At 42.2% G+C, this 14391-nt stretch overlaps 1 protein-coding gene across 2 annotated transcripts in view; it reads left to right on the top strand.

Annotated features, from left to right (window-relative positions):
* Positions 1-13277, top strand: part of VMP1 (vacuole membrane protein 1) — a 150556-nt gene extending 137279 nt beyond the window's left edge. For both annotated transcript variants that reach the window (XM_081346612.1, XM_081346613.1), the window contains 2 exons: positions 9331-9430; positions 12085-13277. In XM_081346612.1, coding sequence (XP_081202738.1) covers positions 9331-9430; positions 12085-12228 — 244 coding nt within the window. In that variant the 3' untranslated portion in view covers positions 12229-13277. The remainder of the gene's footprint in view (positions 1-9330; positions 9431-12084) is intronic.
* The last annotated feature ends 1114 nt before the right edge of the window (positions 13278-14391 follow it).

A 14391-nucleotide genomic window follows, 5' to 3' on the forward strand; every position in this document is an offset into this window, starting at 1 on the left:
ACACATACAGCATTGGAATAAGACAGGGGCTGTTTAAAATCAGTCGTGCTGAATCCCAGCCTCAGCCTTTTTGACCGATTTACTGTTCAGCACTTGTCAGGGATCCTTACAGACCCGGGTTTAAAGCTCTTTTGAAAGAGAGCTAATAAATGCGTTCAGTCTCTCTTCTGGTTCCTGGGGGGTGGAGGGAATGCCCCATAGCAAACAATGGATTCACTTAACAAACTGCAGCATTCACTTAACGAGCACTGCAAAAACGGTTTGTAAAATCAGGTGCAGGCATGTGATGACCTGCTTTGCAGCAGTCACTACTTAGGACAAAAACGGTGGGCTTAATCGTTGCTGTAAATCGAGGACTGCCTGTGCCTCCATTTCCTCTGCACAGAATACGGAAAGGGCGATAATGCATTCCTTCATTGCTTTTTTTTTTAATGCTTCCATATTTATAGGCAATGGGGGCTCCCGAGTTAAAGGGGACTTAAAGGGGAGAGATGGAGTATAGGAGAGGAAAAGAGGAGGTTTAAAAGGAAATGTTAGCCAGAGCGAAAGAAAAAGAGAAAGCATAAAGATGGGAGATAGATTGGGTGGGTGGGTGGGTGGGTGGGTGGGTGGGTAGATAGATAGATAGATAGATAGATAGATAGATAGATAGATAGATAGATAGATAGATAGATAGATAGATAGATAGATGATAGATGGATAGATAGATGGATGGATGGATGGATGGATGGATGGATGGATGGATGGATGGAGAGCTAGTTAACTAGACAGATAGATAGATAGATAGATAGATAGATAGATAGATAGATAGATAGATAGATAGATAGATAGATAGATAGATAGATAGATAGATAGATAGATAGATAGATAGATAGATAGGATAGACAGATGGACACATAGAAAGATAGGTAGATAGATAAGATATAAATGAAAAGAGGAGCTAAAACAGGTAGGAGACGTGATGTGGCCTGAGAGAAGAAATACTTGGACAGGACATCCCCACCCTGTCCTTATATTTGGCGTCCGCATGAGGACTAGTAGAGCCCTCTTTTAAATTTGCCCCCTTAGAATTGTAGATCAAGTTGGACTCCGTGACTGTGCCCCACCATCCATACTCCAGCCGTAACGTGCCCCACCAGGGAAACGGGGAAAAAAGAAGAGAATTCATCATCAGCCGATCAGGGTGCGTTCCCAGAGCCGCTGGCTCGTAGATCGGCTTAACTGTTCTTGGGATTTAAGGCCCTGTTGTCGAACAACCTGGAGTTAGTCTCTGACTAAGATCGGGAAATTTTTAACCCTGTGGTGTTATATCCTAACAATCATTCCAGAGGCTTCAGAGAGAAGCACTCAGGATTGCGAGTGTTCGCACAAATCACACGTTAGCACAAACCTTGCCACTCACCTATTAGGTCAAACCTTGCCATTCACACGGCATTACAATTTTTTATTATTAGTATTATTTGAGTTCTGGGGGGTGTTCTTCCCTGGGCTTTGGGGGGGACTTAAAAATTTGAAGGTTCCTGAGGCGGCTGGCGCTCGGATCACCGAAGGGCAGTGGACGTGGTGCAAACGTCATTTACCTTGGCTTTGCGTCCCAGTGTTTAACCTCTTCACTAACAATCGGAGCAGAGAATACACGGAAGAAAATGGCTTTTTTGTGGAGTGTGGAGTAAAAAGGAAGCTTGTATTCCTGTTTGGGGAGATGAATACCAATTCGAATTGGGAGCACACTGGGCAACTGTTTTTTCTCCATTGGCTACTTCGCTGGTTTGCTGTTGTGAGGAAAATGGGAAGAGAAAGGAGTGGGTTTTCTGCCTTGAGTTATTTATAAAAAATAATAAAGGCAGGATATACATTTATATTTTAAGAAAAAACGTTGGCGAGGCATCGACAGAGCCTTGAGCTTGAATGAGTAGCAGCAAGATAACTGACACGACAATAATTTATGGCATATTGCTTTCAGGAGCAGAGAAGGTTCAATTCCTCCCGCTTTCCGGGAGAGAAATTGAAACGTGGACCTCTTAACCGTCGTAGAGAACAGGTTGACTGGGACTTGGAAACTGTTTTTCTTTCAAAAAGGGCTGTGTCACTGGTGAAAGTGAAACAGGCAGTTCTTTTCAGAGGTTGGAAAGTGTCCCTATCATTTTTTTAAATGTAGATTCTCCAGCTCTCGGTGTGCAAAGGTAGAAACGGATGCCAAAGGAGGGAATGAAAAATACGTGGCACCCTGCATTCACCCCAGGGACAAAGCTTTGTGATGGAAAACAAAGGATTTAGGAGAGGGCTGAAGTCATTTTTATAATGATTTATTGTGTTTTTGAAAACCCGTTTTTAATCGGAGCACAGATTTAACCACAACACCCTAGAGTTCAAAAATACAATTTTAAAAGTGTCTTCCTTTGCCTTGTACTCATTTTTAAACTAGAATTTTATAGTCCTTAAAGCAGAAATATTTAAGAAGTACAAAAAAGTGCCAACTCACCTTTATTTATATGTCCGTTCATTTTCACACAATTAGAGTCTTGTTCAAGGAATGTTTTAAAATGGTTACATTTTTCAACAAATTACAATCCAAATGATTTAAGTAGACGGTGTTGATTTTAGTGACTTACGTATCTGAAACCTGGGATTGCATTTATAGCACCTAAATTATACTTCAAGAAAATAAAAGCCAGCCTTATATCTGCAATACAAATGTTAAGGATTGTGATTTGGTACAATTATACCTCCATTCTATAAAATTAAACACCCATTTCTTGTTATTAAAAATATTATAGAGAGCTGAAATGGAAGAGTTTTCCCCTACTGCTAAGCTTGTAAGCCGCCCTGAGTCTTCGGAGAAGGGCGGGATATAAATGGAATTAAAATAAAAAAAATAAAAAATAAACTGTTGAATTAGTTGTGCTTTTCCTTACAACAGTAGATTTCAGGACTCAAGTTTTATGTACCTTTGCTTTGTCTGCTTATCTAAGAATAAGTCCTTCAGTTAAATAAAACTTTTTTTTCATTTGAGTGTAGGTATTATACACCCGTTTCATTCAACACCAAAATGATTTTTAATACCTGAACTTTATTTTCTATGCACAGATATTTTAATTAAAAATATCTGTGAGAATATATGCCACCAATGCAGCTGATTCTATGCCAATTTCCTCTCTTATTTATATTTCATACGTCTTAATCGTCTTCTTTTGAAATTTGGAAAAAAAAATTGGAAGACCCCGTTAAGCGACCACATAATTTTTTCCTCTTCACCTATGTCTAACTGATAGATATGCATTTAATTTTTTTTTTAACTGGGCTCTGCATAATGAAAGGAAGTGTATAAGTTCAGAAAAAAACGGGAACTTGCTGGCACTTCTCAGGGTGTTTCACAGAAATGCTTCAAGGACCAAAAGCCAAGATATAGATTGTAAAAATGAATAATTTCAATAAGGTGCAGAAAAATTTTCAAGGGTTGAAGCTTTTTTAGACTGTGTATCTCTAAACCAGATAAAGGATTTGTAATTTGCACCCCCCCTGAAGCCTCATTTCGAGAAAATAATAATAAAATAATAATAAAAGCAACTTGTCTTCTTAAGCTGGAAAATTAGCAGAAGTTGAGAATTATTTGCCCTGGGTGGGTGGCTGATCGCCTCAGAAGTGAAGTCAAAAACCATACAGCCGTTCGGCAAAAGTTCATTCCAAAAATTGCTTTCCCCCCCTCCCCTCTTATTTTTATTTATCTAATTTTGAAAAGCCACTAGATAACTGGAACTTGTTTTTAAATGAAAGCACAGCAGCACATGTTCGTGTTCAATTCTTAATGGTTAATTAACAATGCTTAAATTAAAATTAATTCACCATTTAAGTAAAGATGGTTAATTAAGTGGTTAATTAATGGAGAATCGTACCCGAAGGACTGCTATTTTTAGACAACTCCTGTAATCTACCCAAAAAAAAAGGGTTTTGCCCAGCTATAGCATTATACAAATTAAATTAACACACAGCCCTTTTGAAATATTTTTTTCCTCCCAACCTTTCAAAGGAACCCAGCATTAAGAGATTTCATTTTCTGCTTTCGTAAAACTTTTTTTTTTCAAGATCAGAAATGTGGTGGTTTTTTTAATTTTCCTTTTCATTGGATAAGAGAAACAAATTTCTCTCTCTTACCTGTTTGCATGTACTGAAACGTCATTATGTACATGAAAAAACAGGTATCTTAATTTTTGCCTCCTTAACTAATAATCCACAATTAGCACCAGAGGCCGCAGATTAAAAACAGCCAGTTGAGAGAAGAGAAACTACAACACTTTAACTTTATTTAAAGCTGCTTGTATTTCACCTTCTGGCTTTTGAAAATAACAAAGTTTCACTAGTTAACTGTAGTTGTCTCAATACATAAGCATCCTCCAAGCTCCACGGCAAAACCTATTAAACCTGTACTGTGCAGCTGATTTAAAAGATGATTAGTTTATGGCACGTTCGATTACCGGAAAGAGAGTTATAAAAGAGAAAATTAAAAAAAAGTGAATTGTTGTTTTTTTAAAACAAATTTTATTGGTTTTTCAGTTAAAATCTACATATTTAGAAAGCAACATGATGACTGGGTAATCAGAGATTCAGTAACAGAGTTTTCAGTACATAATTCAGGTTACATTATCAAAACATCCTTCTCAATTTCCCTTAACATTTCATACAACCAGTTTAAACTAATAAATTTCTAGAAATAACATGGTCAGTTGAAAAATTTGTCAATTCAATTTCATTGAAATATATCTATGTCCTGTTATTAAAGTTTACCTAATTTTAATTTTAATTATATTATTCAAATTTATCCTTTAACATCCCAAATAATATTCACAACCCAAATTTCCCTTATTTCATTGCAGCAAAAACTATAGCATCTAACATGTACACAGTGGCTGAGTAGCTATGTTCTACCTAATAAACACTGTCTGTTTCACATCCTAATACATCACACGTTACTGACATGACCACAAGCCTATGTTTATCAATCTACAACTATTTATACACAACCAGATTCTGTTTTAAATTTTAGCTAATTCTTAATTCTTAAATAGAGTAATCAAATAATCAAAGTCCAAAAAAAGTAAATTGTTGATGCAGAAGAATCAAGCCTTACCCCAATCTTCAATATTGGTTGGACTTTATTCTGCAGTTAAATTTCAATAGCAAGTGGGTTTAAGCCCTTACGAGATGAGTAGTATTCAGCCACTCATTTAATACTCATTGTCTGGGCTTTTCTTATCTAAGATCTGCTGACTCTCTTTGTAAGTTCGAACAGATTTCTCTGATCTGGGGTCTGTGTCATCTTTACTGAAATGCAGAATTGGTCTGTAAAAGATGACTCGCTTTGCCAGGCAAAAGGCATTGGGGGAGACTCATACCAGAACCATGATGAGTCTTAATTTTTAAGGCGGGAAAGGTGTCTCTAAGGTGAGAGTTTTTCTTAATACGATATCGCCCTTCTTTTTTTTTTTCTTTCTTTTTTACAACAGCGCGCTGTAAAATGTTTGGGGATGGGTCTCTAATTTTTTTCAGTGAGGGTCACTTACTCCCTTTTTTTTAAAAAAAAAAAAAAAGAGACCATATGCTACATTTTATTTTTTCAAGGATTGAGGAATTGTTCCCGGTATAAAATTGGAGGCCAGGTTGCGGGATGGATTTGTTTTAATTTTTTATTATTATTATTTTTGGTTTCAGTACATACCAGTTGAGTCCGTGTTAGGACATGCTTGTGGCCTTAAAACTTCCCAGTCAAATAAAGGTACTGGATTTACTGAAAGGCAGAGGTGCTTTTTAACCTGTGTCTCTTGTTAAAACAGGGAGGGTGTCACACATATTGAAAAGAACAAAAGCAATTTCTTCTCTGCCCAAAAATCTAGATCTCCAAAGGCTGACCTTGGTTATTTAAATATATATATATATATATTTATGTCGACATATATATATATATGTCGATCAGAAGGTCGGCAGTTTGGCGGGTCGAATCCCGAGTGCCGCGTAACAGAGTGAGCGCCTGTTACTCGTCCCAGCTTCTGCCCACCTAGCAGTTCGAAAGCACGTAAAAATGCAAGTAGAAAAATAGGGACCGCTACGGTGGGAAGGTAACAGCGTTCCGTGCGCCTTTGGCGTCTAGTCATGCCGGCCACATGACCACGGAGACGTCCTTGGACAAGCGCTGGCTCTTCGGCTTTGAAACGGAGATGAGCACCGGCCCCTAGAGTCGGAAACGACTAGCACGCATGTGCGGGGGAACCTTTACCTTTACCTTATATATATATTTATGAATGAACGGGTTGCCAAGTGTCTGAGTTTTGATCACGTGACCATAGGGATGCTGCAAGGGACATAAGTCACTTTTTCCAAAGCCCTTGTAACTTTGGACGGTCATTGAGCAAACTGTTCTAAGTTGAGGACTGCTTGTATAAGAAATATCTGCGATATTGTCTGGGCTTGTCCATTCTTTGTTTTTTTTGTTGTTGTTGTTGTTTATTTTGTGTGCATGTGCGCTGTTCAGACCTTGATGTACATTTGACAAAAGAACGTTGTGAATTTATTTATTGATTAAATTGATATGCTGCTGTTCTTACAGTCCAAAGCAAATAACAAAGGAAGCCATAATCTAATTTAATTGAGAAGATTTTTTTTAATACTTTGTCCACTTGTGAGAAGACGAGTGGTTGAGAATTTTTTTTTTTGACCCACAAATCCCCCCTTTTGGCTTCCAGCAATCCCCCCAAAGAAGAAAGCCCAAAAGGGCAACATTTGGAGCAGGGGGATCCAATGGGGACCCCATGAGATTCCGGAGATGGCGTTGAAGTCAGCCAGGTCTCCCAGATTTCCGAGGTCCCAATTTTTGGTTTTCACTGGCGTTACTGACTCTTCCAAATGTGTTCAAAAGCCAAGATTCTTTGTTAATCAATCACCTTCTTATTCTTTCTTTATTTTCTTTTTCTTTCTCTCTCTTTCTCTTTCCTTTCTTTCTCTTTCCTTCCTTCCTTCCTTTCTCTTTCTTTCTTTCTTTCTTTCTTTCTTTCTTTCTTTCTTTCTTTCTTTCTTTCTTTCTTTCTTTCTTTCTTTCTTTCTTTCTTTCTTCCTTCCTTCTCTTTCTTTCCCTGTCTCTTTTCTTTCTTTCTTTCTTTCTTTCTTTCTTTCTTTCTTTCTTTCTTTCTTTCTTTCTCTTTCTTTCTCTTTCTCTCTTCCCCCCCCCTTTCTTCATCCCCAGCCAGCCAGTAGAGAAAATACCGTCATTGGTGGCTTCCACTAGAATAATAGAATAACAGAGTTGAAAGGGACCTTGGGGGTCTTCTAGTCCAACCCCCTGCTCAGGCAGAAAACCCTACCATTTCAGACCAATGGCTGTCCAGTCTCTTCTTAAAAACTTCCAGTGTGGGAGCACCCACAACTTCTGGAGGCAGGTCGTTCCACTGCTTAATTGTTCTCACTGTCCATTTGTGACCCTCCTTCCCCATTTTTCTCCAGCATCTTAAAGGGCACCTTGTCCATGCTGCTGGAGAACCCCCCCCCCCCGCTTTCTTTACACGAGGGGGGGCACAGACACAGAATGATACCTGCTTTGGCCTGATCCTGTTTTGGGCGTGGTGGGGGCTGAATATGCTAGTAGAGAGAAAAACTCCTCCACCCCATTCATAATGCTTCCAAAGGATGTCATGGATCACTTTTTTGGGGGGTGGGGGGGGCTTCCATTGTGGATTCAAGCTTTCTCTTAGCTCCAGAAAAAAGGCAGCTCTCAGCCTGATTTCCCCCAAGCCCACCCCTCTCATTTGTGCCAAGCCAGCATTTCTTTCTATCTTAAGGAAAAGTGGTAATCAGCACAGTTCCTCTGCAGCCTTAGCCAGCCAGGAAACACTGCGGCATGATTCAGAAGCCAAGATTCTTTGTTAATCAATTTCTTTTTCTTTCTTTCTTTCTTTCTTTCTTTCTTTCTTTCTTTCTTTCTTTCTTTCTTTCTTTCTTTCTTTCTTTCTTTTCCTTTCTTTCTTTTCCTTTATCTTTTGTTTCTCTTTTTCTCCTTCCTTCTTTCCTACCTTCCTTACGCTTTCTTTTTCTTTCTTTCTTATATTCTTTCTCTTATTTCCTTTCTTTCTTTTCCTTTCTTTCTCTTTCTCTTTTGTCTTTCCTTCCTTCCTTCTTTCCTACCTTCCTTACTCTTTCTCTTTCTTTTATTCTTATTCCCTTTCTTTTCCTTTCTTTCTCTCTCTTTTGTCTTTCCTTCCTTCCTTCCTTCCTCTTCCTCTTCCTCTTTCTCTTTCTTTTATTCTTTCTCTTATTCCTTTCCTTCCTTCCTTCCTTCCTTTTTCTCTTTCCTTTCTCCTTTTCCTTTCTCCTTCCTTCTTTCCTACCTTCCTTACTCTCTTTCTCTCTCTCTGTTTTATTCTTTCTATTATTCCTTTCCTGTCTTCCCTTTCTCTTCTTTCTCTTTCTCTCTCTCTCTCTCTCTCTCTCTCTCTCTCTCTCTCTCTCTCTCTCTCTCTCTCTCTCTCTCTCTCTTTCTTTCTTCTATTTCCCCCCCCCCTTTCATTGCCTGACTTTTGATGGGAGGTACCTTTCTGCAGCTGGGGAATGCATTCTTTTCGGGATAAGGCCCTGGGGGTGTGGGGAGGGGGGGAGGAATGACGCAGGAGTTGTCCTAATAAGGACTTGGTTTGGGCCAGGCCCGCCTCTTTTGGGGAGGAGGGGGGCAAGTCAGCAGCGGGAGGCGGGCAGTTTCTTTTTTAAACGGGGGACTGACACCAGCCAAGTCATTTCCTCGCTAATCGGTTCAAGCCAGTTCTTACAGGAACCCCTGGGTGACAAATGGTGGGGACGCCAACCCGGCCTGACCCACAGGGCAGCCCCACTTCAGGAAGTGCCAGTCCCAGCTTCAGACTTTCCTTCTCTGCGCCCAGCCGGAGTTTTTAGCTGATCTTGCCAACTTTGCCAAAGCAATTTTTTTTCTCCCATCTTTTCTTTTCTTGGCTGATTTCCTTCTTCTTCTTCTTCTTCTTCTTCTTCTTCTTCTTCTTCTTCTTCTTCTTCTTCTTCTTCTTCTTCTTCTTCTTCTTCTTCCCTTTAATTTTATTTTTTTACACCAGCTGGAGGACAGCCCGTGTACTTTTCTGTCTTCCGAGCCACCCCCTTCCCCTCCGTGGGGGCTGGTTTTTTTTTTCTTCTTCTCCCTCTTTAGCTTTCATTGGGTAAGTTCCCCCCTCCAATCATGTTTCTTGTGCTCTCTCTCTTTTCCCTCCCCCTTTCTCTTCCTCGCCCCCCCTTCCCCAAACGCCTGCCCCCCCCTCGCGACTCCCCCCACCGATTCACCCATAGCTCCGTGCCCGGCATTGGTGCCTCACTGCAGAAACCTTTGCAAGAGTACTTGGAAGCCCAGCGGATCAAGCTGCACAGCAAAGCCACCAAAACCCCCCAGGTAAGAAATCTCGCCTTCTTTCCTTTCCCAAATGTCTTTGGGTCTCGTTTTTTTCTCCCCCTCCCCGCTTTTTTTGCTGGCATTAAGGAAAATAGCAAGACTCTCTGAATAGGAAACAGCTGGTTAAAGCAGGTTAAGAGATTGACTGCATTGAGAATATTGTGAATAAAAAAAAAATTAAGGAAGCTTTCTGGATAAAATATCCGTAATCCAATCCTGGGAAGATTCTTTAGCCCTGCTGCAGTTCGGTTGAAGAGTGCTTCTGCATTTCTTCCTTCCTTGCCTGTCCCACCTTAATTCATCTCCAAAAAGCGGGCCTTTGAGAGGAAAAGCCAACCGCTCTTAGGGAACTATAGAAAAGTGTGGTTTTTATTCTGACTTTCTACTTCCCTGTTCACCCCTGCCCTCCCGTGTCTCAAGCGAAAAACTTGGGAGTCAATAAGACTTCCTCTGAGGCCTGTCAACGTTATCATTCCCCCCCCCCCCAATGCTAACTTTCTACGTCCAATTGTTTAAGATTGTTTAAGACCCAGATTGTTGGGGGCAATTAAGCTGACTTTGTAATAATGCCGCTTGGGGTGTGTGTGAAAGCCCTAATAAGCAGGCATATACATAGAATGAAGGCTACTGCTAAGCTTGTAAGCCGCCCTGAGTCTTCGGAGAAGGGCGGGATATAAATGGAATTAAAATAAAATAAAAATAAATAAATAAATAAATCCATGCCCGAGCTCTCAGCTCCAGCGGTGGGCAGGGGTGTTCCTCAAACTGGGACATTCACCCGAGAGGGAATAAGAACCAGGCCAGTTTTTTTGTTTTTAAGCAACTCCTGTCATCTGTGAATAGAGTAACAAGAGTTGGAAGGGACCTTGGAGGTCTTCTAGTCCAACCCCCTGCTCAGGCAGGAGACCTTATGCCATTCCTAATAAGCAAGGCATATACATAGAATGAAGGCTATTGCTAAGCACATTGGTTTGTGCTTAAATTGTAAGCCGCCCTGAGTCTTCGGAGGAGGGCGGGATATAAATGGGATTAAAATAAAAAATAAAATAAAAAACAATTCCTGACAAGTGGCTGCCCAGTCTCTTCTTAAAAACCTCCCGTGTTGGAGCGCCCACAACTTCTGGAGACAGGATGTTCCACTGGTTAATTGTTCTCTCTGTCAGGAAGTTCCTCCTTAATTCCAGGTTGCTTCTCTCCTGGATGAGTTTCTTGCTTCTTGTCCTGCCTTCTGGTGCTTTGGAGAAGAGGTTGAAAACCCCCACGCCCCCCCACCACCACCTCTTCTTTGTGACAGCCCCTCGGATACTGGAATTCTGCTATCACGTCACCCCTACTCAGTGGTGGGATTCAAATATGTGAACAACCGGTTCTCTGTGTGGATGCCACTTCCGGAAGTCCATTCTGGGCCTGGGCAAGAAAAAAATTAACTACCGGTTCTGCCGAAGTGGTGCAAACCGGCTGAATCCCACCACTGCCCCTAGTCCAAGGGTAGGCAACCTTGGCTCTTTTACGACTCGTGGGCTTCAACTCCCAGAATTCCTGAGCCAGCCACGCTGAGGAGAAAGGGAGAGGTTTCCATGCTGAGCCACGCCGGCTCAGGAATTCTGGGAGTTGAAGTCCACGAGTCATAAAAGAGCCAAGCTTGCCAACCCCTGCCCTCGTCCTTCTTACGCAGGTTTACTCATTGGTTAATTAAAGAAGCAGTTTTACAGACTCACTTTCCATAGGGCGCTCCACTTAAAAGCATCTGAGGTTAGCTGGGAGCACCACTGCCAGCCTAAACTGTCGGGACAAATCATTCAGCCTTGGGTGAGACGCTTTCTGATACTCCCACGTTATTCTTGAGACACCGAGTAGGTCAGATCAACTTCCTTCCTGGAAGGATGCTGATCCAGTTATTACTCATCTTCCCACGAAAGGCCACTTAATTCTTTCCAGTAATAGAATTGGTCACTGGCCACCTGCCTCCCTCATTGCCCGTTATTGCTAAATGTTCTACCGACCAACCAAGCCTGTTAATGGGGGATTCCATTGAACCCAGGATTCCCATCTGCCTGGGTCGGGGAGGAAACATGGACTCAACCCCCCCACCCCCCCCACCGAAGCGCCTAGCAAGCTTGCTTTGCTGCCCAACAAACCTAGGTTAGAAAGTGGTAGAAGCTGGCTACCTCCCCTCCATGTACCATACAGGAAGTCCTTGACTTGGCGACGGCTCTTTTAGCAACCAAAGTTACAACTGAAAAAAAAGTGACCTATGACCATTTTCACACTCGTCACCGTTTGTGGAATCCCCGTGGTCACATGATCAAAATTCAGCTGCTCGCCAACTGCCTCATATTTATGACGATTGCGGTGTCCCGGGACCACGTGATCCCCTGTTGTGACCTTCCAACAAGCAAACTCAGCGGGGGAAGCCTGATTCACTTAACAACCGTGTCACTCATCTTAACGACCGCAGGGATTCGCTTAACAACCGGGGCAAGAAAGTTGGTATAAAATGGGGCGAAATTCACTTTAACAAACGCCCCACGTATAGCAACAGAAATTTGGGGGCCCTAAGTTGAAGACAACCTGGGTTTTGAAGCACGCGTGACCCTAATATTCTTTTTTTTTCCTTCTTTTTTTCTTCCTTCCTCTTGTCCTCCTTTCTGCAGGGCGAAAACTGGATCTCCTGGACGTTTGAGAAATTGGTTATAATTATGGTGTGCTATTTTGTCTTATCCATTATTAACTCCATGGCCCAAAGTTACGACAAGCGTATCCAACAGCGGAGGAACTCCGAGAGGAAAGCCAAATAAGCAGGAAAGAGAGGGATAAACCCCAACTTCCACTGGAATAACCAGCCTGGCGTTTAATAATAATAATAATAATTTGCAAAAGAGGGACAGGGGTACGGGAGGGTGGGTAGGGGTGGACTCTGGTTCAAGTAACTCTGCCATTAGTCACGGATCACCCTCTACACGTTTGTAGGTAACACGTGTACCATCATTTCAATGTAAATTAATTTCTTGTCTTAACATACATGCTCACTTCCAAATTCACTACAGGGCTAAGTTAGCGTTGGGGTATTTCCCACCCACCCATCCCCACCCCCACTCCTTGCCTTTTCTCATTTTTTACAAAAAGCTCCTTGCCTTCCAGAACTTTTAGGCTACTGGCCATGATGTTTAAAGTTCAAGATGGACCAGCCTCTCCCTGATGGGTGCGAAACCATCCCTCGTCTTAACCTGACTAATCTTAGATTTACTAGCAGCAGGCGTGGCCCTTTGATGAACATCTGGAAATTCCCCATTTCATGTTCACGGGAAGAGTTGGGGGGGGGCTCTTAATTTTTTTTTTCTTTTCCTTGGGCCTATTTAGAAATGCATTAAAAATCAACACCGTCTCAGATCATTCCAGACTTCCCTCTCTGGGTCTTTTAAAACTGTCCTCCGTTCTTCCCCTTTTTGTGTATGTTCCGGTAAATCCTCCCCCTCCCAATTTTTTTTTTAAATTTTTAGTTTCCTTCCCACAATCTTTCAACCAACCCCCCCACACACACACCTACCCACCCCCGGTTGTGGTCGAATGCTTGCTCTGCTCCGTCAGGAATTCTCGGTTTTTGGATTTTTCCCAAGAACTCCTCGCTCAGATAAAAGAAATAAGACAGGGAGGGTTTTGACACTGTTCGGTTATTTTTTATTTATTTAACTGACCCCGTAGCCCCGACACCTGGAGTATCCTCGTGTTGGAATTTTTTTAACTCTCGCAGTGATTCCACAGCGCAGTTTAGGAAATGCACAGGAAGTTGGTTTTGTAAGATGCAGGTAACTGGAAAGGTAACTGGAATAAACAGCATTCAAAGATAGCATCACGGTGCCTCTTTTTTTAAAAAAGGTGGTGGGGGGGGGGTAGATGTTGGTTCCAAAGCAGTTTCTTTGCTTCATTGCATGCTTGCCTCTCAGAAAGGATGGAGAGGATATCGGGGATTTAAAGGACCAACTACAAGCAGATTCAAAGGAAGACGCGTCTTGCGTTCCCAAAAGGAGATCATCCTCATTTCCAAAGCGTAGGTGGGAGGTGTTAGCTTGGTTTGTAGATGGTTGGGCCCGTTTGGGCATCTGGGTTCCCGATGCACGGACAAAGAGTCTCCTTTCTGACAAGATGTTCTGCTTTGCTGAAGAACATTTTCAGAACTTTGGCAGGACAGAATTGGACTTGACAGTAGTGGCCTGGTAGAAATCATTTTTTCTTCGTAAGGGTGTTATTACCCTTGGCTAATCAAAAGTCCGTTGATTTTAGCGGATGCTTGGATTCACCCAATTCTATTATATGTTGCCTTACGCGTGGTCATCGTGCCTCCAAAGACCAGTTAGGTTTCTGGCAGATTGTCCTCTGTTTGGTCAACTGAGCGGTACGTCCCCCATGTTCTCCCACTTGTGTGTACCCCCACACACACACACACCTACCTGCCTTCCTGTCTAGCATTGTGACTCCTCTTTGGCGTGTACCTTTCTGTCGGATAGCTTATCAGACTGATGTTGACTGTTGGATGTCATGGCAACAACAGTCGGTAGGCTGTCTGACATTTTGGTATCTTTCATCTTGACTGTGTCCATCCATCCATCCATCCATCCGTCATCTCCAGCCTGTTTGTCCAACCTTTGGCTGCCGCCTCGACATTTGCATTTTTAAGAAGTGGACGTCCATGGATAGCTCAGACACACTGCTGCCCTTCACGTTGATCATCTTGTGACATATTGGGAGCCGTGTCACTCAAGGCCTTTTGGCAGGTATGTTTCCAGAGGGCGAGAAGCTTTGCATTGAAACGACGGGTGGAGTAAGATTGTCCTCAGACAGGGTGGAGCAAGAAAAAAAAGGACGCCCCTTGTTCAGAGCTGGGGGAGACACACGTCAGTAAATTAAATCCAGATTTCTTCAAACTTCCCTCAGCTATGCCCAACGGTGCTTCCTCTACCTCT

The sequence above is a fragment of the Vipera berus genome (assembly GCF_964194415.1).
Source record: "Vipera berus genome assembly, chromosome: 1".
In the NCBI taxonomy this organism is placed as follows: domain Eukaryota; kingdom Metazoa; phylum Chordata; class Lepidosauria; order Squamata; family Viperidae; genus Vipera; species Vipera berus.